This window comes from Pipistrellus hanaki (assembly GCF_964339955.1).
Source record: "Pipistrellus hanaki genome assembly, chromosome: 16".
Lineage (NCBI taxonomy): Eukaryota > Metazoa > Chordata > Mammalia > Chiroptera > Vespertilionidae > Pipistrellus > Pipistrellus hanaki.
In genome coordinates this window covers 715,276-738,560 of record NC_140518.1, presented here as the reverse complement: position 1 = coordinate 738,560, position 23,285 = coordinate 715,276, and the positions used below count along the sequence as shown (strand labels likewise).

The following is a 23,285-nucleotide window of genomic DNA, read 5'->3' as shown; positions in this document are numbered from 1 at the left end:
CCATATATGGCGATCTTTCCGAACGCCGGGCGCCCATTGGCCGGCGCGGCAGGGGCACGTGGGGCTCCCGGCCGGGCCCCGCCCCCAGCCGCACCGCCCCCAACGGCCCCGCCCGCGCCCGCTCGGCTCCCGGGACCCCCGCGCCCGAGACCCCCGCGCCGCGCGCTGGGGTGGGGGCGGCGGGAGCCCCGGGGCTGCCGGGGGTGGGGGGTGGGGGGCGGAGGATCCCGAGGGGCCCACCGGCCGGCCCCGCCCCGGGACTGCCGCGCGCTGTGGGGGAGGGCCCGGCTGCACCCCGAAACTGCCTGGCCCGGGGCTGGGTCGCGCCCCAAGTCGCGGTGTGTCACCCCGGCCTGGCCCCGCGCGCCCCCGCGAGCCCCCGGTAGGCTGGGCCGCAATGGCGGCTCCGGAGCAGGTGCGGGCGGGGAGGTGGGTCCCCAGGGCGGCCGGGCACCTCGGGAGCCGGGGGCTCGCCCTGTCACAGGCCCTCCGCCGGGGAGGGCGCCTGCGGGCCCGGGGTGCAGGGCGGACAGCCCGGCTCCCCACAGACACATCCGCCTCTGACCGCAGCCCTGATTGTCCCCAATCGCGGCTCCGCTCCGGTCCGCCCCTCGCCGCTAGGGGGTGCGGGCTTTGTCCGTGGGCTTTACCGGGGCGCAGCGGGGAGGGCCTGACCGCCCCGGTGACCGCCCGGACCCGGCACCCTGCGCTCGGAGGCCGCGCTGGGGGGCCCGGGTTCGCCCCGGCCGGTGTCGGCGCGGGAGCCAGCGTGGGCCTGGCCGCACCCGCCGGAGCCGGGGCTCGGGAGCGGCCGGGGCCCCCTGCAGGCTGCTGTGTAACAGGGAGCCGCCGTTAGAACCGGGGGGCGGGGGGCCATTGTCCCCATATCAGCGGACAGGGGCAGGTGCCAGGGCGGGGGGACGCCCCGGGAACCCTGTGGGGCAGCTGGCGGCCACGGCTGCCTGCGGGGCGGCTCCCAGATGCCAGGCCTGGCCCCCCGCAGCCCCGCTAGGTCACCCCCCCAGACTTCCGAGGGGCAGGCAGGGCCGCTGTCCGCCAGGGCCGCCCCCTCACCCGTGGGGGCCCGGGGGAGGCCCCCACCCTGCGCCCAGGCCCTGCCTTGGGGCGGCCTGCCATACACTGCAGCCCCTCGGCCCTCCTTTGTCTGGCGGCCTCGGCCGGTGCTGGGGGCGCAGACGGAGGGGCCGCGGCGCCGCCCCCCGCCCCCCGCCGCCGGGAGCGCAGCCGGGCGCTGGGAGGGGGCCGGGGCCGGGGTCCCCTCCCGCCCGCAGGGCCGGGGTGCGGGGGGCAGTGCCCCGGGCGGGGCGGGCCCAGGTGCGGCCCAGGTGAGCGGCGGGCGGGGCCCTGGGGCCGCGGCTCGGCCATATTTGGCGATTTCGGCGCCGCCGGGAAGCCGCGTCCCGGCCCCGGCCCCCGCCGCCCGCCGCGGCCTGAGTCACCGGCGGGGGGGACGGAGGGACGGAAGGAACGGCCGGGCGCTCCTCGCCTTATTTAGTCACGGAGGCCGCCCATTGGCCGGCGGAGGGGGCGGCCGGCGGGGCGGGACCCGGGCTCCGGGCGGCCGAGGGCAGGAGCCGCTGACCCCCGGGCCCGGGGAGCACCGCGCGGGCCGGGAGGGGGCCGCGGGGCCGGGCCGGGGGAGGAGGCCTCGGAGGGGCGGGAGCGCCGCCCTCGGCACCGGGATTGCTCCGCCGGGCGGCGGGCGGCGGGCGGCGGCCTCGCCGGGACCGCGGAGGCTGGGGCCGGGCCGGGGTCCTGCGGGCGCGGGGCGGCCGCCCTCCGGAGCTGGAGGGGGCGGGGGCGGGGGGCTCGCGGCTCCCCCTGCCCGAGGCGGGTGTCCCTCCGCCCGGAGCACGGCCGCCCAGGCCGCCCGGTGGGCGGGTGGTGATCCCGGGCGTCTCCTCCGTCTCCATCCATTTAGAGGCGCAGGGAATTGGCGCCCCTGCCGGGAAGTCTGGGAGCTGGGCGCCGCCCCGCTACCCAACTCAGGTCCTGCCCTTCTTCCCCCCTCGGACACCCCGTCAGCACCCCGCTCCAGCCTCAGGGTGCTCCGGGTCTGGGTCACCTCTGCGCGGACACCCCTCCCTGGGGCGGAGACCCCCCTGGACTTTGCTTCTCTGATTCCACCTGCAGGAGTGCCCCCTGCCCGGTGGGTCCTGGGACAGAAAGCAGGCGGAGGACGAACAGGCCCCGTGTGGAGTCCATGGACACTGAGCACTGGGGTCCCCCAGTGGCCACTGCCGCCCCATGAGGTTGCGGGGCGGGGGGGGGCGGGGGGGGATGGGGAGCTGCAGGAATGCCACTGAGGTTGCACGCTGCAAGTCTAGAGTCATCTCATCATTGCCTGGCCGGTTCGTTCAGTGGATAGAGCATTGGCCTGCAGGCTGAAAAGTCCCGGGTTCGATTCCAGTCAAGGGCACATCCCTGGGTTTCGGGCACATCCCCCATAGAAGGCGTGCAGGAGGCAGCTGATCGATATTGCTCTCTCATCGATGTTTCTAACTCTCCCTCTCCCTTCCTCTCTGTAAAAAATCAATAAAATATATTTCAAAAAATAAAGTCACCTCACCATCAAGGCTTTACCTCAGAGAGGCCCCTGCCCTCAGCAAGCCGCCCTGTCTCCCGGATTTGGCAGGTCAGATGCCCCCTAAGCCCCTCCCGGGTGTGGGGTGGGCTCCGGGGGAGGGCAGCCCCTGGCTGGCTGGCTGCGGTGGTGACCCTGAGGGCCACCCCGGAGTCAAGGCCAGGCACCCCCCCCAGCACGGCCTGCTGCCTCAGGGTCAGGCCAGAGGCCAGGCCAGGCCACAGCCTCTGCCCCTGGCCTGGGGCCCAGGGGGACTTGTTCTCCAGCTCGGCTCAGCCTGGGCACAGGAGCCCACTGTCGGGCTGGCGCCGTGCGGAGGGAGGCGGTGCCTGTGTCCTGGGCCAGCGTGAAGGGGGCGGAATCTCGTGTTGTCCAGTCTCACTGCCCGGGAAGCCCCGGACCACACCACCTCACAGCAGGAACCAGAGGCTCGCTGTGCACCCCACGCAGAGTTTGGGGGTCAGGTGCACAGAGACACCAGACCCAGGGTCCCTGAGCCCCTCCCCTCCTGCCTTCCGCCCGGGCCACAGGGGCTCAGGCCTCTGTGAGGTTCCCACGACCGGACCGTGGGAAGCAGGACCAGGGAGGCCCTGGAAGAGCGCTGGCAGGGCGTCCGCCCCGCACCCCACCCCCATGCACAGCCCGCGTCCGCCCCGCACCCCACCCCCATGCACAGCCCGCGTCCGCCCCGCACCCCACCCCCATGCACAGCCCGCGTCCGCCCCCACCCCACCCCCATGCACAGCCCGCGTCCGCCCCGCACCCCACCCCCATGCACAGCCCGCGTCCGCCCCGCACCCCACCCCCATGCACAGCCCGCGTCCGCCCCCACCCCACCCCCATGCACAGCCCGCGTCCGCCCCGCACCCCACCCCCATGCACAGCCCGCGTCCGCCCCCACCCCACCCCCATGCACAGCCCGCGTCCGCCCCGCACCCCACCCCCATGCACAGCCCGCGTCCGCCCCCACCCCACCCCCGTGCACAGCCCGGTGAGGGCCCGGCCAGCAGAGGCTCTGAGGCTGGTGGCCCCGCACTGGACAGGAGGCCATGGCGGCCCAGCGACCTTTCCGCCCGCCTCGCCGAGCGGTCCGGCCTCTGGCCTCACTGCCCCAACTGCCCGGTGCTGGTGATGATTCGGAAGCACTGACCCAGCCCAGCCCGAGGGTCAGCCTCCTGGGAGGACTTCCGGGCCACGCCCCCTGGCAGCGTGACCTTCTGTCCCCGCCCCTCAGAGGTTCTGACTGGCCGGGAGCCTCGTCCACAGTCCTGGGCCTCCACCCGTGGCCAAAGTCAGAGCCAGGGTGCCCACCAGGCTTCAGCCCGCCCGGCGCACCCCTGCCTGCTGTGGGGTCCCCCCTCATCCACCCACCTCCTGCTTCCCCACAATTAACGTCACAAACCAGGCCACCGCTCCTGGTGCCACCCGGGGCCCCTTGCCTGGGCGGTGGGTCTGGCCTGACCCCCCTCTGCAGCCCCCGGCCTGTGGCCCTGCCTCCCCCCGCGGCCAGCACCCGGCGGCCCTCTGCCTGCAAAGCTGCCTCCTCCAGGAGGGGTTCCAAGCCCCCTCTTCCCCCCGACACTGTGGTCCCCGACCCTCAGGGCCGGTTCCCCAGCGAGACAGGGAGGCACGGAGCCTGGGCACGTCTGGGACCAGCACCCAGAGGGGGGGGGGGGGGGGGGCGCAGAGGGAGGAGCCTGCGCTGAGAGGCAGGAGGGCCGCTGCCACCCGGCCCTGACCCAGCCCCGTCACCCAGGCCCGTCACCCAGCCCCGTCACCCAGCCCCGTCACCCAGGCCCCGAGGGAGGGGCCCGTTGCCCAGGAACCTCACCGCCCGGCTGGAGGCTCCAGGACCTGAAAGGGAGGAGCTCGAGGGGCACCTGGAGGTGCCCGGTACCCGCCTGCGCCCCCCGGACTGTGGGGACCAGGTCTGCGGCTTGTGACCGTGACCGAGGCCCAGGTGAGGGCCAGAAGGCGGAGCTGAGAGGGATGCGGGTCCGAGAGGGAGAAGGCAGAGGCTGCTTCTGGGCGCTCAGTCCCGCCACTGCCCCCCCCGGGGGGTCCTGACCCGTCACCCGGCCTCAGCCGCCCGCCCTTCCCGGGGCGCAGACCCCGCGGGAAGGTCCCCGGGGCCTATGGGCGGGGCCTGTGTGTCTGTGGGCGGGGCTTGGGAACATATGGGCGTGGTCTCCATCGGCCCCGCCCCCAGCCGGTCCGGGAGGGGTGTGTGTGTGTGTGTGTGTGTGTGTGTGTGTGTGTGTGTGTGTGTCACCGGCCGGAGCACCTGACCGCGGGGCGCGGGGTGAAGCCGCGGGGCACCCGCTTCCCGGCCCCGGCAGCGCCCCCTCATTCGGTCCACACCCCGCGGCGCCCCTGCCCCGCCGGGCACGACCCCCGCCGCCCCACCTCTGCCCGCCGGGCGCGGCCAGGCGCCGGGACGGGACCGAGGCCAGGTGTCCGCCGGGCGGCACCGCTCCGCCCCCGGGCGGCGACCGCGGAGGCCGGGCCGGGAGGGGGCGCCCTGCGCCCGGCCAGGCCGTGTGGTGCCCGGCGGCCCCCAGGGGTGCCCTGTCCCGGCCCGGCGGGGAGGCCGCCGCACCTGCGGGCCCCTCGCCCCGAGCTCCGGGCGGGGGGGGGGGGGGGCCCTGGGGCCGCCGGTGAGTCACCCCCCCACCCCCCGTGACGCGGAGTCGCAGGGCGGGCCGTGACCTCGGGGCGCTGACGCAGGAGGGAGGGTGGGGCCCAGCGCACCGCCCGCAGGGCACCCCACGGTGTGGCCCCCAGGGTGTGGGCCCCCAGGGTGTGGGCCCCCTCCGTGCGGGGCGGACGGCCCCCAGGCCGGGCTGCCCCGGCGGCTGTGTGCTGGCCGGTACCCGCAGTGCCCAGTCACTCAGAGCAGGAGGGGTGAGAGGGGGCAGGCTCAGGTCACCGCAGGAAGGCGCAGCCAGCGGTGGGTGGACTGTGCAGACACCCCACCCCCGTGGGCACCCCCTGCTGCGGGGCGCAGTGGGGGACAGGGGGGCACCAGCAGGGTAGCTCAGGGTCCTCGGTGCTGGGCCAGGGGCGGGGCTCGGGAGGCCCTGGGGAGGTGGGGGAATGGGAGGAGCAGAGGCTGGAGCCACCAGGGTGGAGGGAGCCCGGGGTCGGGGCTGAGGGAGGACCGCAGACGCCCACGGGCAGGCGGCCAGGCTGGACTCCACCCGCCGGGTGACAGGTGAGGCGGCTCCACCCGTGTCCGCCGGGGACTGGGTGTGAGTCAGCACAGGGAGCACCCAGGAGCAGCCCCACCCACACCCACGGGAGGGGCGGACCCCCTTCCCCGGCCCCCAGCACCTCCCCGGGGCACCCAGCGGGGAAAGACAGGCCTGGACTGCCCGCAGGATTTTTAAATATACACACACTGCGTTCAGAGATCATATAATCTGGCCACTCCGTGTATAGATTATTGATCTCAGGGAGGAAGGGAGAGGGAGAGAGAGACTGAAACATCAGTGATGGGAGAGATTCACGGACCGGCTGCCTCCTGTACGCACCCACTGGGGATGTGCCCCAAGCCGGCCTGTGCGGAGGCGTTCTGTGTCCTCCGCACGTGCACAGGTCCTGGGGTTTGGTGCCCGCAGGGCCTCTGTGGCTCAGCTGCCTCAGGCCTGTCCTCGTGTCTTTCGGGCCTCTGGCCTCTGTCACCTGCCAGGTCCCCTCCCCCACCAGGCACAGCCCCCTGATGGCTCTACAGACAAAGCCTGGAGCCGGCCCAGCCCTCCCCCTGGCGGCCGGGCTGCCTCCCGGTCTAAGGCAGGAGCCAGCGTTTCAAGGGGCTGCCCTGCCCGAGGGGAGGGGGTGGGCCATGGGGTCCTGGGGAGGGGGCGGGTGGCCAGGCATAGGGTGGGGGAGGGGTCTCGGGGAGCAGGCGGGAGGGGCAGGCTGGCACGCCCGCCCGGGGTTTGGGCCCTCCCCACATGGCTCATCTCAGCACTGCCCCCCCCCCCCCAGGGAGCGTTACCCGAAACCGCCGCAGGCTCCCTCCGTAAACCACCCGCAGGCTGGAGTAGGAGCAGGCGCCCCGCCCGCCGCCCGCCACGGGTAAGCGGACCTGGGCGGCGAGCGCCATGAAAAAGTCATGAGGTAACCCAGCAGCCACAGGAACAATGCAGGGGCGGGGCCGGGCGCCCGCCAGGGGGGACCCGGAGCAGGGCCTGGCCCGGGACCCAGGACACCAGGGCGGAGGGGGGGCGGGGGCAGAGGCACTGGGGCTGTGGGCCAGGAAGCCTGGGGCACAGTGCCGGGCAGGGCGGCACAGGTGTCCGGAGGTGCCGGGCCAGGAATGGGCGAGGGGCTGGGGCACCCGGACCGGCCCCGAAGCTGTGGCCTGCGGGCCCCTCAGCCTGTGGTCCTGAGCTCCGTCCTGGGCCCCTTCCCAGCTTCCAGGGCCCCGGGCCAGCCGAGGCGGGGGCCCCCCACGCCCAGCCTGTGCCAGCTCACACCACCGCATCGGCGTTGCCCGGGCACCCAGCCCAGCGCACGCGCCGGTCGCCATGGCAGCAAGCGGCATGCTGGCAGGAGCCCAGGCTGGCGCTGGCGTCCAGGGCGGGTGGTCTAGACCGGCCCGGCAGGGGTCCTTTCTCTGGCGGCCGGAGGGGCCTGCCTGGGGGAGTGGAGGGGGGCCCTTTGGGGGCCAGGCCTGCCCACCCCCAGCCCCCGGGAAGGTAGCTGTTTCCCCAGAGCCCAGGATGCGGCCTGGGGCCGGGCACCCTCTGCTCCCGCCCGCTGGGTGCTCCCCGGGGGCCGGGGCCATGGCCAGCCCGGCCTTGTCCACTGAGAGCCCGCCTCCGGGGCCGTGTGGCCATGTGGGCCCGGCCGTGTCCATCCACCGGGGCCACTCCCGGGCAGGGGCCAGGGGGCTGCTCCCTCAGACGGCCTCGGGCCTCGGGGCCCAGCAGCTGAGGGTGGAGCGGGCAGTGGGCACTCGCGGGTCCACGTCTGGCCCCAGGAGGGGACTGTCCACTCAGAGGTCAGCGGGGCTGGTGAATGGGCTCCGGACGCGGGCGGCATGGGTGTGGCCGAGGGAGCGGCTATGTGGGCTCCTGGGTCAGAGCCAGGGGTTCGAGGGGTCCCACAGCAGATGCCCCACGTGGCCTCAGGGAGATGCCGAGGGGCAGGGCGCGGCCCCCGGCCTGGGAAGCTGTGTGCATCGGGGGCCCCGCAGCAGACCCCCCACTGCGGTGCACGGCCTGTCCGTGTGTGTTCACACACACACACACACACACGCACAGAGGGCCATCCTCGGGGACCTCACACAGAGCCCCCACCTCAGTCACAGGGACTCGCTGAGCACCTGCTGTGGCCAGAGCCTTGGCGTCCCCAGTGAGGGGTCCCAGGCCTCCGGGCCAGGGCCCGGGGTCCCGAGGGAGAGGCCCACCCCCCAGAGTCCCGGGCCCGAAAGGCCACCCGGGAGCCGCCCGCCTCGGCCGACGGGGGCCCAGGATGGAGAGCCCCAGCCTTGGCTCTGCCCCGGAGCGGCTGCCGGAGCCAGGCCGCTTAGCGCCTGGCGGCCCTCCCTCCCCGAGCACCTGCTGCCTCCGCACCTGCCAGTGCCCGTCACTGCCAGCGCCGGCACCCTAACGAGGCCCTCCCCCGTCAGGCGCCCCTCCCGGCCTGGCCCGGGTCCGGGTGCGAGGGCGGGCCGCGGGCCCGCGCACAGACAGACTGGGGTTCAGACAGCACCCCGGCTCGCACCCACGGCCAGGGGCCTTTCTCTGCGCGAGGCCTGGCTGGTCCCTGGCCTGCTCCTCAGTCTGCACGTGCCAGGCTTCATGGCTGCCAAGAGCTGGGGAAGGAGGGCTCCTGAGCCTGGTCCTCTCCTGTCTGTGCCCCCTGTGCCCCCTGCCCGCCCCCCGGGCTCACACATGCTCAGCCCAAGTCCATTCCAATCCGCTGGGCCTGTCGGGGGCCCTCGTGGCCGTGGAGGGTGCAGGCCTGCGCCCTGCGATGGAGGAGGTCGGAGGCTGTGGCTCGGGTGCCCGTGTTCCCGGGGGTCCTCGGGGAGCCCCAGGGTCCCGCACGGGGACGGGGAGAGGACGCGGGCTGGCCCCGGCCCAGGCTGGGCAGCTCCGGTTTCCCTCCTTGGCTCCCGGCCCCCAAGGCAGGTGCAGGAGACAGACAGGCAGGCCCTGCCGGTCCCCAAGGAGCCCGGGCTCCGCAGGGAGGGGGGTAGGGGAGGCCCGGCCGCTGGGCCTGGGAGGGGCCGTGTGGGGTGCCCTCCTGCAGCTGGCTCATCCCTGCCTGGCCCTCTCACCTGGGCCCATGAAGACCCCGCAGTCAGGCCTGTTTCTCTGGCCACGTGGACGGCAGCTCGGGGTCCCCCGGGCCGTCCAGCAAGGCTGACCTGACCAGAGCTCACCCACGGAGGAGGGACCAGGGGGAAGCCGGGGGCCGCTGCAGCACTCAGGGTGCAGAGTCAGCGGGGAGCTGAGCCCCTGACCCGGGTCCCGCCGGCCGCCTGTGCCACCCTCCCCCGCACAGCCTGTTAGCAGGAGTCACTGTCTCCTCACAGCCGCATCCCCGGGGCCCCACACAGCCAGCTGCCGGCCTCGGGGACAGTGAGCCGCCGCCTGGGCTCCGGTGCCTCAGGTGCTGGGACGGTGGGGGTGGGGGCGGGGGAGCTCATGGCACCAGCACCCCCCCTGCCACTCCCCAGCCCGGCCGCTCGGGCGGCACCAGGCTGCAGACCCCGCTGAGGGGCGGCTGGGGCACCTGACGGACGCCGCTGCGGGGCCCGGGCTGCCCAGTGGGAATCAGAGACGCGGTAACTGGATCTGCGGGCGCGGGCGTGTGATCGGGTTCCGTTTCCACCGTTTCCACGGCGGCCTGTGCGGCCGGAGCCAGCGTGCTGGGCGAGGCCGCCGGGGGTCGGGGCCTGAGGGGGCCGGCGGGGAGAGGCCACAGGCAGGACAGGCCGGAGCCTGGGCCCAGCAGTCTGGGGGGGCGCGGAGGTGGCCAGGCTTTGCCGGGGGCACCCCCAGCCCGGGGCCTCTCCGGCCCGTGCCGCCGCGAGTGGCTGAAATCCAAGCTGGGGAGCGACAGGCGGCCGCTGTCCCCGAGCCGGCCAGCGCTGATCCGCCTCCGCCCGCCCTCCGCCGCCCGCGGGCCATGTAAGAGCCGCCGGCCGCGGCCACCGGTCAGAGGCGGCGGGTCCATGACGCTGGCAGGGCCGCAGGGCCGCGGGCCAGCCCAGCCGTGCCGGGCGCCGGGGGGCCGTCCGGGGCCGTGAACACAGCGCGCTGCCCGGCCGTCCGTCCGGCCGTCCGCCCGTCCACGATGCCCACCAACGGGCTCCACCAGGTGCTCAAGATCCAGTTCGGCCTCCTCAACGACACCGACCGCTACCTGACGGCCGAGAGCTTCGGCTTCAAGGTCAACGCCTCGGCGCCCAGCCTCAAGCGCAAGCAGACGTGGGTGCTGGAGCCGGACCCGGGCCAGGGCGCGGCCGTGCTGTTCCGCAGCAGCCACCTGGGCCGCTACCTGTCGGCCGAGGAGGACGGGCGCGTGGCCTGCGAGGCGGAGCGGCCGGGCCGCGACTGCCGCTTCCTGGTGCTGCCGCAGCCGGACGGGCGCTGGGCACTGCAGTCTGAGCCGCACGGCCGCTTCTTCGGCGGCACCGAGGACCGGCTGTCCTGCTTCGCCACCGCGGTGTCGCCGGCCGAGCTGTGGACCGTGCACCTGGCCATCCACCCGCAGGCCCACCTGCTGAGCGTGAGCCGGCGGCGCTACGTGCACCTGTGCCCGCAGGAGGACGAGATGGCGGCCGACAGCAACGCGCCCTGGGGCGTGGACGCGCTGGTCACCCTGGTCTTCCAGGGCCGGCGCTACTGCCTCCGCTCCTGCGACAGCCGCTACCTGCGCAGCGACGGCCGGCTGGTGCGGGAGCCCGAGGCCCGCGCCCGCTACACGCTCGAGTTCAAGGCCGGCAAGCTGGCCTTCAAGGACTGCGACGGCCGCTACCTGGCGCCCGTGGGGCCGACGGGCACGCTCCGGGCGGGGCGCAGCACGCGGCCCGGCAAGGACGAGCTGTTCGACCTGGAGGAGAGCCACCCGCAGGTGGTGCTGCTGGCCGCCAACCGGCGCTACGTGTCCGTGCGGCAAGGTGGGTGAGGGCCGCCGAGGGGGTCGTGGCTGGTGGGGACACGTGTGCTGCTGCGGGGGCTGCGGGCCATGGGTGGGGTCCCCGTGGAGGGCTGCCGGCTGTGGGGTCAGAAGGAAGGGGCTCTGGCCCGGCTGGTGGGGCTCAGGGGTTGAGTGTCCACCTAGGAGCCAGGAGGTCAGGGTTCGATTCCTGGTCAGGGTGCAGGTCCGGGTTGTGAGCTCCATCCCCAGTGGGGGGCGTGCAGGAGGCAGCCGACCCATGATTCTCTCTCATCATGGATGTTTCTCTCCCTTTCTCTCTGAAATCAATAAAAATATGTAAAATATATATTTAAAAAAGCAGGAGGCTCTGTATCAGGATAGCTGGGCAGCTGCTGAGAGCCACGTGGGCAGTGCCCAGCGGGTGTCCACTCACCACTTTTCCTGAACTGTAGAGGAGGTCGGAGGGGCTGGGGCCGGGCAGGGGCCAGCAGGTCAGAGTGAAGCAGAGTAGTGTTCCCACGCCCGCGTGGCTGACGGCGGTCCTCGTCCTGCCCCAGGAGAGGGGAGAGCCGGGGGCCGGGGGCCTTCCAGTCTGGGGGACGCAGGGAGCAGCCTGAGCTCCTGGGGGGGAGGCCTGTCTTTGCCTGGTCGGTGTGGCTGGGCTCCCCGCCCTCAGGGTCATGTGACCAGTGGGCCCTTTCTCAGGCAGCACCAGCCTGTGGGTGACACGGCGGTGGAGGCCGAGGTCCCGCGGTCTCTGCTGCCTCCCAGTGGGTGGGGCTCTGGCTCTCTGCACCCTGAGTGCCGACACACCCTGACCTGGCATGAAGCCACCCTGTGTGGAGGGCAGAGGCCTGGCATGGGCGTCTGGGAGGGTGCCCTCCCCAGCTATCGGGCCCTGCCTGTAGTCAGGGTTCTCAGCCCACCCAGCGGGGTGGGGGGAGGGGGATCCCAACACCCTGAGCGTGGTCCTGGCGGGTCCGGCTCTGACGGAGGTGCCCAGCCCGCCCCTCCCACCTCAGGCCTGAGGTCCAGCTGCCCGGCATCCGGCCCGGGCCAGGCCCAGGGCCTTGCTTTGCCAGCGGAACGCAGGTTAGGATGCGAAAAAGCTGCCTCCGGCACAGCACCTGCTCGTGTCCAGCTGTGAGCCAGCTCCTGGGACGTGGGAGGTGAGGCGGCTGCTGGCGGTGAGGGTGGCCGCGGTGACAGAGATGGTGCTGGGCTCCTACCAGCAATGCCGGCGGTGATGATGGTGTTGGTAGTGTTGGTGTTGAAGATGGCGTTGGTGGTGTTAGTAGTGATGTTTGATGGTGTTGTTGGTGGTGGTGATGGTGGCATTGGCGGTGCTGGCAGTGATGGTGATGATGGCGTTGGTGGTGGTGGTGATGGTGGCAGTGATGGTGGTGTTGGTAGTGATGGTGATGATGGCGGTGGTGTTGGTGGTGATGTTTGATGGTGGTGGTGATGTTGGTAGTGACGGTAATGATGGCGTTGGTGGTGGTGGTGATGGTGGCAGTGGTGGTGGTGATGAGGTTGACAGTGGTGGTGGCTTGGAGATGGTGAAGACGATGGTGGTGAGGCAGGGGCCATTTTTCATTCCCTGGCCACCCTTGACCTGAACCCCAGGCTCTGCTTCAGGTAGCCTTGCCCCCCCCCCCCCAGGACTCCTTGGAGACCCCACATGGGAATGGGAGGCTGGGAGGTGAGGTGGGTTCAGCCCCAGCCCAGTGCCCAGTAGTAAAGCTCAGACCTTGGCTGTGGCACTGGGAAGGACGGGGACCCCACATAGCAGCTTAGGGCCGAGCTATAAATAGAGGCCAGTGTCAGTGCTGGCCGAGGGGAGCAGATTATCTGCTGATTAGCAAGGCTGGGATGTGCCAGCACGGAAGGGCCTAGCTACGGGCTGTGGTCGGTGTGGGGGTTCCACAGCCCCTGGGCTAGGGGTGTCGAACTCAATCAGAGAAGGGGCCAAAATCTAAAATCCAGCCTAAATCGCGGGCCGAATGGTTTACTGAACAGTCATAAACTGACAATGTCATAAACTGACAGTGGAGTACAGTGATGACAGCGCGATGCAGGCCACATTGCAAGGCCTGGCGGGCTGGATTTGGCCCGCGGGCCTTGTGTTTGACATATGTGCCCTGGGCAGAGCTCCTGGACCCTGGAGAGGTGCCTTAAACCCTCTCGGGTTCTTTTTAAAAAATATATTTTTTATTGATTTTTCACAGAGAGGAAGAGAGAGGGATAGAGTTAGAAACATCGATGAGAGAGAATCATTGATCAGCTGCCTCTTGAACACCCCCTAATGGGGATGTGCCCACAACCAAGGTACATGCCCTTGACCGGAATCGAACCCAGGACCTCTCAGTCCGCAGGCCGATGCTCTATCTACTGAGCCACACCGGTTTGGCCCCTCTCGGGTTCTCGAGGAGCCGCTCTGGCCTCCCACCCGCCCAGGGAGAGGCGTGAGGGGCTTCCTGTCTCCTCCCTCCAGGGGTCAACGTCTCAGCCAACCAAGACGAAGAGCTGGACCACGAGACCTTCCTAATGCAAATCGACCGGGAGACAAAGAAGTGCACCTTCTACGCCTGCATCGGGGGCTACTGGGCCCTGGTCACCCACGGGGGCATCCAGGCCACCGCCACCCAAGTGTGAGGGCACCATCCCCACCCCCACGTCCACCAGCACCTTCACTTCCACCTCCTCCACCTTATCACCACAACCACCACCACCCCCATCACCTCCACCTCCATCACCACCTCCTCCACCTCCACCACCACCTCCACCTCCACCCCCACCTCCACCTCCACCCCCATCACCTCCACTACCACCTCCAACTTCACCACCACCTTCATCTCCACCTCCTCCTCTACCTCCACCACCACCTCCATCACCACCTCCTCCACCTCCACCACAGGATATTGTTAGCAGCCCAGCCAGGGAGAATGCCCACTGGGGTGAGGGACAGCTTAGTGGAATGGGGTGGGCATATTAGTGGAAGGCAAGTGCCAGTCCCTCCCCTGGGGGTGGTAGTGACTTAAGGGGTGGGGAGCCCCAGCCCTGAGCTCTGAAGGGCCCTTGTCCTGCCCTCAGCTCGGCCAGCACCATGTTTGAGGTGGAGTGGCGTGGCCGGCGGGTGGCCCTCAAGGCCCACAACGGGCGCTACGTGTGCATGAAGAAGAACGGCCAGCTGGCGGCCACCAGCGACTTCGTGGGTGAGGCTCCGGCCCCCTCCCGCGGCGGAGCTGCCCTGGCACTGCCCCGGGCCCACATCCTGGCGGGCGGGCGGCACCTCGCAGGGGCACCGGGAGGCAGATCTGGGCGGGGGATGGAATCGCCAAGCGGCCCCCTCCCGCGGCAGAGCTGCCAGGCACTGCCCCGGGCCCACACCCTAGCGGGCGGGCGGGCGGGCGGGCGGCACCTCGCAGGGTCACCGGGGTGGGGGCAGATCCGGGCGGCAGATGGAATCGCCGAGCGGCCGGGCCGACGCGGCTCTCACGCCCGCAGGCCCGGACGAGGAGTTCGTGCTCAAGCTCATCAACCGGCCGCTGCTGGTGCTGCGCGGCCTGGACGGCTTCGTGTGCCAGCGGCGCGGCTCCAGCCAGCTGGACGCCAACCGCTCCGCCTACGACGTCTTCCACCTGAGCTTCAGCGACGGCGCCTACCACATCCGAGGTGCGGCCGGGCCGGGCCGGGGCCGGGCGGGCGGGGGCGCGGGAGGCCGGGGCCGGGAGCCGGGAGGGGAGAGGGGGCGCCGGCCTGAGTGCCTGCCCACTTGCCCTCCCCGCAGGCCGCGGCGGCGGGTTCTGGCACACGGGCAGCCACGGCAGCGTGTGCAGCGACGGTGAGCGACCAGAGGACTTCCTCTTCGAGTTCCGTGAGCGCGGCCGCCTGGCCATCCGCGCCCGGAGCGGCAAGTACCTGCGCGGCGGCGCCTCGGGGCTGCTGCGCGCCGACGGGGACGTGCCCGCGGGGTTCGCACTCTGGGAGTACTGAGCTCGAGGGGTGCTGAGCTCAGGGGTACTGAGCTCTGGGAGAACTAAGCTTGGGGGGTGCTGAGCTCTGGGAGTACTGAGCTCAGGGAGTACTGAGTTTGGGGTGCTGAGCTCTGGGAGAACTGAGCTGAGAGTACTAAGCTCGGGGAGTACTGAATCGGGGTGCTGAGCACACCCGTGTCCCCATTAAACCATCTGTCCAGCAGCTGGTGGCTCGAGGCAGCGGCTGGGATGGGGGAGGGTCTGCCCGGCCGGCCCTCCTGGTCGCTGTGCGCGGGCCGTACCGTCGCTCCGGAAACAGTGTCACCCACCACCCTGCACAACCGCGCCCTGGGCCTCTGCTGGTCCCGCTCCCCCCCCAACTTCCTCCCAAAACCCGGGAGAAGGCGCCCTCGGGGCTGAGTAGCTGGGGGCCTCAACAGGCAGCGGTGAGGGGTCCGGGGTGAGGTGTCCCCAGAGCATCCCTGCTCCCAGGCCGGGTGGGGTTAGGGACCCGGAAACTTGGACAAGTGACACCCACCCACCCTCCCCAACGTGCTGTGGATGGAGGGCCCCTCGGTTCCAGAGGCTCCCTCATCGCCACCCAGTCACCCCCAGTCCAGGAAAGAGGCTCCCAGCCAAGCCCATCCCAGCCTGCAGAACCCCCACCTGCCTTACCCTGCAGCCACCCATGTGCCCCCACAGCAGCTGTCACCCAGAGCCCCAGCTCACACGGACCCCCCCCCCCGCGCATCGGCTGGGTGACCTGGGACTGCAAGGTGGGAGGCTTGCCTCCGGGGTTGGTCAGGACCTTGAGGACGGGCGATAGGGGGCTGGGGGGGGAGACAGCCTGAGGCAGGCCCAGAGCCCAGAGGGAGGACCAATGGACCCAGAAGGGGGTGCAGAGTGGGTGCCAGGGCGAGGGGAAGGGCAGGGCAGGCTGGGAAGAGTCCGGGGACAGAGGACTTGCTAGGTCACCCCCAGACCCCCTATCCCAGGACCCTCTGGGCCTACTTCCCTCTTGTTAGGGACAAAGCAGGGCCATTAACTGAGGGAGGGACAGACTGCCCAGCGGACAAGGACGGAGCTGCCCAGCCACAGCCTTTGCTGCCCCCTGGTGGCCTGGAAGATGGCGCTAGGCCCGGATCCCAGAGTGCTGCCCGCCTTGGCCCTCGGCCAGTGTGCTTGGCCCCGCGGCCTGGGGCAGCTGCCGGGGGGGGGGGGGGGAGGCAGAAAGAGGGGGCTGAGGGGGGCAGTGAGGAAGGCCCTGCTTCTCTGGGATGAGGCTGGGAGTGGGCAGAAGGATGCTGGGGCTGGGGTGAGAGCTGGGCAGGGACATCACTGTGTGGCCATCCAGGGCCTCACAGCCACTCCGTCTGGAGGCCCCAGTGGCCCAGGGAGCTGAGGGCACAGACGGGGGGGGGGGGGGGGGCACACCTCGGTCCGGTGGCTCCTGAGTGTCACCTCTGGCTGTGCGGCCGCACCCACCCTGCGCCTGCCCCGGCCTGTGCCTTCTGGTGTCCGACCGGCAGGTCTTATGCTCACGCTCCTGTGTCACGGCCGGCTGAGCCCCCCGCCCGTGTGTCCCGCCTCCTCCGACGTTTGTCTCTCCCCTTTATCCCACGTGCAGCTTGACCTCAGCCCACACAAAGAGCCCCACCCGAGGTCGGGGGCGGCACAAAGGGGCGGAGTCGAGGTGGCTCACAGGAAGGCCTGTTGTGGCAGCACGGGCTCAGCCAGAGAAGCACCAAGTGACCCCGGGGTCCCTCCCCCGACACCGGGGCAGAGCGGGCGCTGGGCGGCCCAGCACGGCACAGGTGCCAGGTGTCCAGGCCCTGGCAGCACCCAAGTCTTTGTGCTTTGGTCACAGGGAGCCCCCCCCCCCCGGGGACTCCAATGGTGCAGGGCAGGGCCAAGGCCCCGGGCAGGCGACGAGGCAGGTGGACGGGCAGTGGAGGGGGAGGAGGGACGGCCAAGGCCCTGAACCAGGACAGGGGAGAGGGCGGCCAGCGTCCACTCGGCTGCCCGGAGAAGTCGCTCTACGTCCCGGCCCCGAGCACGTCCAGAGGCCAGGTGGCCGTCGGGCCAGGGGTCTGTGGCCTGCGGTGGGCAGCCAGCTCACCCTGACCTCCCACCGCCATGCGCAGGCGGCCCTGCCCCACTCCGGGGCTGGAAGTAGCCCTTGGAGTGCTGATCCTTCGTGAGAGCAGCACGGCGGCCGGGGGGCGGGGCGGGGCCGGGGGCCGGCCCCTCACAGCAGCAGGAGGCGGGGGCTGCGGAGCTGCTGGTACACCTGCAGGAGGCGCTCGGCCGTGGCCTGGGAGCTGGCCTCGTCCTCCGTGCACAGCCGGTCCCGCAGGGCCTGCACCTCCCGCAGCAGCGCCTGGGGGGGGGGGACAACAGCTAGGTCCCCACCCTCCCCCTGCACGCCCCAAGTCACTCACAAACCCCACTGACGGACGTGAGGGGCAGCCCAGGAAGATCTTTCCTCTGGCCTCTCAGTGGGACAGCGGCCTCAGGACAGGCGGGCCGGGGCAGGGGAAGGGCCGGGTGTGAGCTGCAGGGCCCCTGGGGCGAGGCGCGGGGAGACGGGGCTGGGCGGGCTCACCTCGTGGTTGGCCTGGATCTGGTGGAGGTACTGCACACGGAGGTCGGGGGGGCTGGAGCCCCGGGCGGCCTGCTCCACCACCAGCCTCTGGGGGACACGAGGGTAAGGAACCAGCTGCCCCGGCGGGATCAGCAGGGTCGCCTCCCCTTAACTCTCGGCCAGGTGGGTCCTGCGGCCCGAGGGTCAGCAGCAAGCCCGGCCCCCCCTCCCACTCCCACGCAGAGAGGAGGTGGGACTGGCCCGCACCCCATAGGGAGCCCCAGGCCCAGGGCGCACCCAGCGGCCGTACCTGCATGCGCCCGACGACGGCGTGGTGGGCCCGGCACAGGTTGGCCAGCGAGCAGCTCTCCACCTGGACCTCCATGGCCTGGACGGGCCCCGCCGGGCACAGGCCGGCCACCGCCACCTGCAGCCCAGGAGAGCCTCGTGCCAGCCCGGGCCCGGCTGCCCCTCTCCCTCCCCTTCCCTCCCGGACAAAGCTGGGTCTCTGCCCACCGGCAACTCCCCCCAAGACCGGCACCGGCCACCGTGTGTGCTCCCGTGGGGAAAGAGCCCGCTCCGGGCCCTCGCTCTAGAACGAGGGGCGGCCGCGGCCCACACGGCTGGGACAACCCAGGACCAGGCCCGCCGCGAGGGGCTCAGGGAGACAGGAGAGCCGCTCTGCTTGCCTCCTGGACGATGAGGCGGACCTCGCCGCCGTCCGGGGCCAGGGCCTGCACAGAGGTCAGGGCTCGGGCCCGCACGGCGTCCACGGCGGCGTTCTGGGCCAGCAGCCACTGCAGGGTGGCGCAGCAGAGGGACACGCCTGAGGGACGAGGCGCCGGCCGTGAGCGTGGGCGGGCCCCGGGCCCCCAGCGCCCACCGCCTTGGGGAGTCCACAAGGCCCCGAGGCCGGGCAATGCCCTCCACCAACCTGAGTCACCGCCCCCCAGGGCAGCTCTGAGCAGCTCTGCCGACACGCGGATGGCGGCCACGGACGGCGGCAGGTACTTGGCGCGCAGGGACTCGGGCCCGGCCGGCTCGCCGCCCGGCCGCCCGCAGGCTCCCAGGAAGGTGCTGACGGGGTCGCCGGGAGGGGGGCAGAGCGCGGGGGGCGCGGCCAGGCCCGGGAAGCGCAGGCCCTGCAGCATGTCCACCGTGTGCTCGCCCAGGGGCAGGCAGATGCCCTCCTGCTCTGGCAGGACGCCGGGGAGGCACCCGCCCAAGGAGGGGCCCCGGAGCGGGTCCGAGGGGGCCAGGGCCCCGCCCACCACCTCCCGCAGGCTGAGGAAGAGCGCGCAGGACACGGTCAGGGGCAGGTCCAGAGCGCCGTCCGCGCCGGGGCCCAGCAGCAGCGTCACCTCCCGCCGCTCGCCCGGGCCCAGCTGGTCCACGGGGACTGTGTAGGTCGCGGCCGGGCCGCCGGGGTCGGGGTCCGCGGCCTGGGAGCCGGGCAGCACCTGGACGCACAGGGCCCAGCCGCGGTCCAGGCGGAAGCCGCTGCTGTTCTCCAGCAGGCAGGTGGCCGTCAGCACGTCCCGCGGCTCCCGGCGGCTCCAGGCCGTGGTGGTGGTGCAGGAGACGGGCCGGGCGCCCTCCCGGCTGGCCAGCAGCGCACAGCTCACGTTCATGGCCTCGTGCAGACACGTCAGGGCCCTGTTGCGCTGGTCCACGGCCTTCTTCAGGGAGGACACTCTGGGCGGCGGGCGGCACCGGGGGGAGCGGGGAGCGGGGTCAGGAGGGACCGGACTCTGTTCCCACAACAACCGCGGAGCCGCTCTGCCCGTCCCGCAACGCAGCCCCGTGGTCCGGCCTCGCCCACCAGGCCAGGGAGCCCGGCGCTCCAGAGAGGCCGCAGCCTGGGGACGCTCCGGGGGCACGGCGGGCAGCGAGGGGGCCAGAGGAGGGGGCTGCGGCGTCCCTGAGCAGAGCAGAGGAGCCTCTGAGGAGTCTCCCCCATCCCCTCCGGGGGGGGGGGGGCAGCCTGGGCTCCGCTGGGGACCCGGCGCGCCCGGCCGCCTCCGGACACAGCCTCTCACCTCTCCGAGGCCGTGCCGATCCCGCAGAGCAGGTCCTTGATCTTCCGGCCCGAGTCCGCCGTGGCGCCCCTGGCGCGCAGAGGGGGCGCGGGGCTCGGGTCCAGGCGGCAGGTCAGCAGGCGGCCCTTGGCGGACAGGGCCAGGAGCTCGGTGCCCCCTGCAGACGGACACGGCCGGGCCCAGTGGGCGGGAGGAGGGCGGCGGCGGGGCGGCTCCCCCAGACTCCAGGCCAGCGCGGGCAGGAAGCCGGCACCGGAGGAGGACCGGGACGGCTGGAGAGCCGGGCACGCGCCAGGGGCTGCCGGAGGTGCCCGTGTTCGAGCCCACACGTCCCCCAGGGCCCTCCCTGGGAGGGAATGGGGCCTGGACTGGAAGGGGCCAGACCAGGACCCCCGTGGGCCACCGCGTCTGTCGGGCTCCTGCGTGCTACCCCACGGGCCCTGCCCCCACCGTGGCCCTCTTTCCCGGCGGAGACAGGGAGACAGTGGCCTTTCCCCGTCACAGCGCCTCTTTCACGCTGGAACACTGCGTGGCCTAGGCCGCCGCGTGGGCCACCAAACAGGAGCATGCCCCGGGCAGACTGCTGACCCCAGCACGGGACAGACACACAGACACAGGTTCAGAGCTCAGGAAGTTGCCGCCTCCCCTGAAGCCAAGGCCAACTCTCCCCACTGCCCTCGAGGCAGGACCTGCCCACCGAGCGCAGACCCCCGCCCCCACCCCTAACCCCACCCGGACACCCAGAAAGGCCCGTCCACCAGGAGGCTGCCCGCGGGCCGCTGCCCTGCAGGGCTACAGCAGCCGGGGACAGGCCGGAGGAGGCCAGCTCACAGGGAGAAGCCTGCCGAGGGGGTCCGCCACCCCCAGGCTCATACCTTCAGGCGACCTGGTCTCGGCCGTGAGGGTGACGACGCTGCAGACGCCCAGGCTGGCGGGACACAGCAGAGCGGGCAGGCCTCCCGGGCCGTCGGGTGGCACGGGGTCCCCGGGGGTGCCTCCTGGCGCCAGGTCCACCGCGCAGAGGCCGGCCGGGGTGCTGTGGTAGAGGCGGCTGTCCCCGCCGCCGGCCGCGCAGAGCACCGGCCCCGGCAGGCAGTACTCCCGCAGCTCTGGCACCAGACTCCCCGCCTCGTCCCAGCCGGCCCTGATGGCCAGGGTCCGGCCGTGGCGGCCGAGCGCCACCAGGCAGTCCAAGTCTGCGCCCTCGGGGCCCGCGGCCGAGGGCTCCGTCTTCAAGGCCCCGATGAAGGCGATGGGCTCCTCCAGGTGGTGGAGGATCCTGACCAGGGCCTTGGGGTCGCCAGGGGCCAAGCCGGAGGTGACCAGGGTCTGCAGCACCACAGAGCAGAGCTGGCCGTCCGGGAGGCCACAGAGGATCACGGGCGACTGCAGGAGGGCGGCGTCGGCTCCGAAGAGGAGCCCGAAGAGGGACCCCTCCAGCGTGAGGGCCCTGGGGCCCTGCGGGGGGCCGAGCGGGGCCCCGGGGCTGGGCAGGGACACGCAGCACAGCACCGGGAGGAGGTGGGGGGCCTGGGCTTCCCCCGGGCTCTCCGCTGGGGGCGTGTGGGTGGACAGCTCCACCTCCCCGATCTGGCCTCTGGGCCCGCCGTCCTCCCCGGGACACGGACACTCAAACAGCCGCACCTTCCACTGGGCGGGGCCCTGCGCCAGCGCCACCAGCAGGTCGCCCAGCACCGTGAAGGCGCACAGCGAGGCGTCGGGGAGCACGCAGGTGTCCGGGTCCACAGGGGTCACGGGGAACGGGCACTCGCCGTCCTCGTCGGCCCCATCGCTCTGGCTCACAGACCTTCGGGAACAGGGGAGGTGTCACTGCCGGGAGGCACCTGCTGTCTCCATGGCAACCTGCCCGGCGACCCTCCTTACCTGCGGGCCTGGTCCAAAGACAGGCAGTAGATGCCCCTGCGGGCGCACAGGGCGAGCAGCGCCCGGCGGGGGGCCAGGACCTCCAGGTGCCACACCTGCGCGGGAAACCTGTACGCCGCCTGGCGGCCGCGGGTGGGGGGGGGCGGCGGAGGCTCGGGTCCGAACACGCTCCTCGGACGCAACCCCGCCCCCGCTGACCCGGGCCCCGGGCCCGCCCCCGGGCCGCGCCCCTCGCCCGGACCCCGCGCTCACTGTCAGCTGCCGCGCCTCCCGGTCGTAGACGTAGACCAGCTCCCGCCCGGCGGCCAGGAGGACCTCGGCGCCCAGCGGCAGCACGCGGGGCCCCGCCGCCAGGCCCCCGACCGGGCAGCTGAAGCCCGCCAGGTAGTGCACGCGCGGCGCCGGCGCGGCCATGGTGCGGGCGGCCGCCGGGAAGCGCGGGGCGCGGGGCAGGCCGCTCGGCGGGGAGCCGCTGAGGAGGCGGCTGAGGAGGCGGCGGGGGCGCCGTACGGCCGCCCACGCTGCGGCGCGGCCTCCGCCGTAAAACCGCGCGGCGGGGCGGGGCCAACACAGGAACCGGGCGTGGCCAATGCAAGAAAGGGGCGTGGCCAACGCAGGAACGAGGCGGGGGCAGTGCAGGAACGGGGCGTGGCCTGGATGAGCAGGGGCGGGGCAGGGGCCTGAAGTCTGGGCTGCAGGCCTGCTCAGGGGCGCGGCGGGGACGGGGCTGCAGTAAAGATGGGGGACGCCGAGCAGTTTAGCAAACGCGGGAAACCCGGTTGTCTGTCCTCGCCCACCCCGTCCGTCCTCTGCGCGGCCCGAGGCGCTTCTTAGGGTCCGCAGCATCTCCCTCGCCCGCGCAGGCCCATAAGGCCCCGCACCAAGTCCCGCTCCCCTCGTGCGCCCTGGAGCCAGGCCAGCACCCTCCGGGGCTCCCCTCGAGCAGGCGGGCGCTCCCACGGCGATTGCTATGGTTCAGGAGCTCCTGGATGCTGCGGGTCCAGGGCGGGCTGGCTGTGTCACAGCCAGAGACTCTGGGCCTAGTGATGGGTTCCCTCCCTCTGACCCGCTGAGCCAAGTGGACAGCCAGCACCCTCCGTGCCTGGACACGAACCAGTGTGGGTGTGTTGGTTTGCATGGACAGTGGGGTAAGCCAGAGGAATTCTGGGTTGGGGGCAGGGCCGGGAAGAAAATGAGGGGGATCACCAGCAATCATCCTGGGGGTGAGTGGACAGGGCTGCCCTCATCCCTCCAGGGCTGGAGAAGTGCTGACCAGAGAGGGGCCCCTCTGGGTGCAGAGCACCCTGAAAGGTGTCTGCAGACATCAACTACACCCCTCTCCTTTAAGCAAATGGGCCCAGCCAGCATGGCTCAGTGCTTGAGCACCGACCTATGAACCAGGTCAGGGCTTGATTCCCGGTCAGGGCACAGGCCCAGGTTGTGGGCTCGATCCCCAGTGTGGGATGTGCAGGAGGCAGCCAATCAATGACTCCCTCTCATCATTGATGTTTCTCCCCCTCTCTCCCTTTCTCTCTGAAATAAAACTTTTTTTTTTTTAAAGCGAGTGGGACTATCTCCAAGGCCACCCATGAGAGGCAGATGGGGGGCACTGCAGGCATGGCACGCTGACGGGGCCCAGCTGCCACGTGTTCTTTGGCTTGGAAGTTAAGCTGGCACCAGGGAGACTGGTGATCCTGCCAAAACAGAGCCAGCACCGAAAGTTCTCCCTGCCCTTGAGGTGTGGGCGGGCACGCAGCCCCGGCAGCAGCCAGCCAGTCCTCCTGTCGGTGTTGGTGGACGGTGGGAGCTGGTGTTTACAATGCTGGCCCCCCTCTGCTCCCTGCTGTCCTGGACGCTGGGAGGGCAGCCACAGGGCACGAGACCAGCTCTCCTCGGCCTTCTAATTGTGCCATGCTCCTTTCTAGCACCCACACACACCCCCACACATGAGTGCTCGGAGCTGCTCTGCTCAGCCAGCCTGTGAGTTTTCCAACCCTTACATGGGCGGCCCCTCCTGCCCACAACCTTCTGCTTGGCTAGCAGGCTCCTGGCCCCAAGCCCAGGCCGGCCCACAC

The 23,285-nt window shown here is 71.9% G+C and overlaps 2 protein-coding genes across 3 annotated transcripts; one reads left to right on the top strand and one right to left on the bottom strand.

The window, feature by feature from the left end:
* Positions 1–7,969: 7,969 nt before the first annotated feature.
* FSCN2 (fascin actin-bundling protein 2, retinal) lies at positions 7,970–15,138 on the top strand. Its single transcript, XM_084862009.1, has 5 exons — positions 7,970–10,745; positions 13,221–13,377; positions 13,820–13,941; positions 14,234–14,401; positions 14,517–15,138. Exons 1-5 carry the CDS (start codon positions 9,920–9,922, stop codon positions 14,720–14,722), a joined length of 1,479 nt encoding a protein of 492 aa, XP_084718135.1. The 5' UTR covers positions 7,970–9,919; the 3' UTR covers positions 14,723–15,138.
* A 1,145-nt stretch (positions 15,139–16,283) lies between these two features.
* On the bottom strand, positions 16,284–21,770 carry FAAP100 (FA core complex associated protein 100). 2 transcript variants are annotated; one of them, XM_084861929.1, is made up of 9 exons: positions 21,463–21,769; positions 21,211–21,329; positions 20,202–21,133; positions 19,327–19,483; positions 18,222–18,982; positions 17,977–18,113; positions 17,598–17,714; positions 17,309–17,395; positions 16,288–17,083 (listed from the first exon to the last, which is right to left on the bottom strand). In XM_084861929.1, the coding sequence occupies exons 1-9, from the start codon at positions 21,622–21,624 to the stop codon at positions 16,952–16,954; spliced, it is 2,604 nt and encodes an 867-aa protein (XP_084718055.1). In that variant the 5' UTR covers positions 21,625–21,769; the 3' UTR covers positions 16,288–16,951. The 2 variants fall into 2 exon arrangements, with proteins under 2 accessions (XP_084718056.1, XP_084718055.1); XM_084861930.1 differs by lacking the exon at positions 17,309–17,395 and having other exon boundaries at positions 16,284–17,083; positions 21,463–21,770.
* Positions 21,771–23,285: the final 1,515 nt, after the last annotated feature.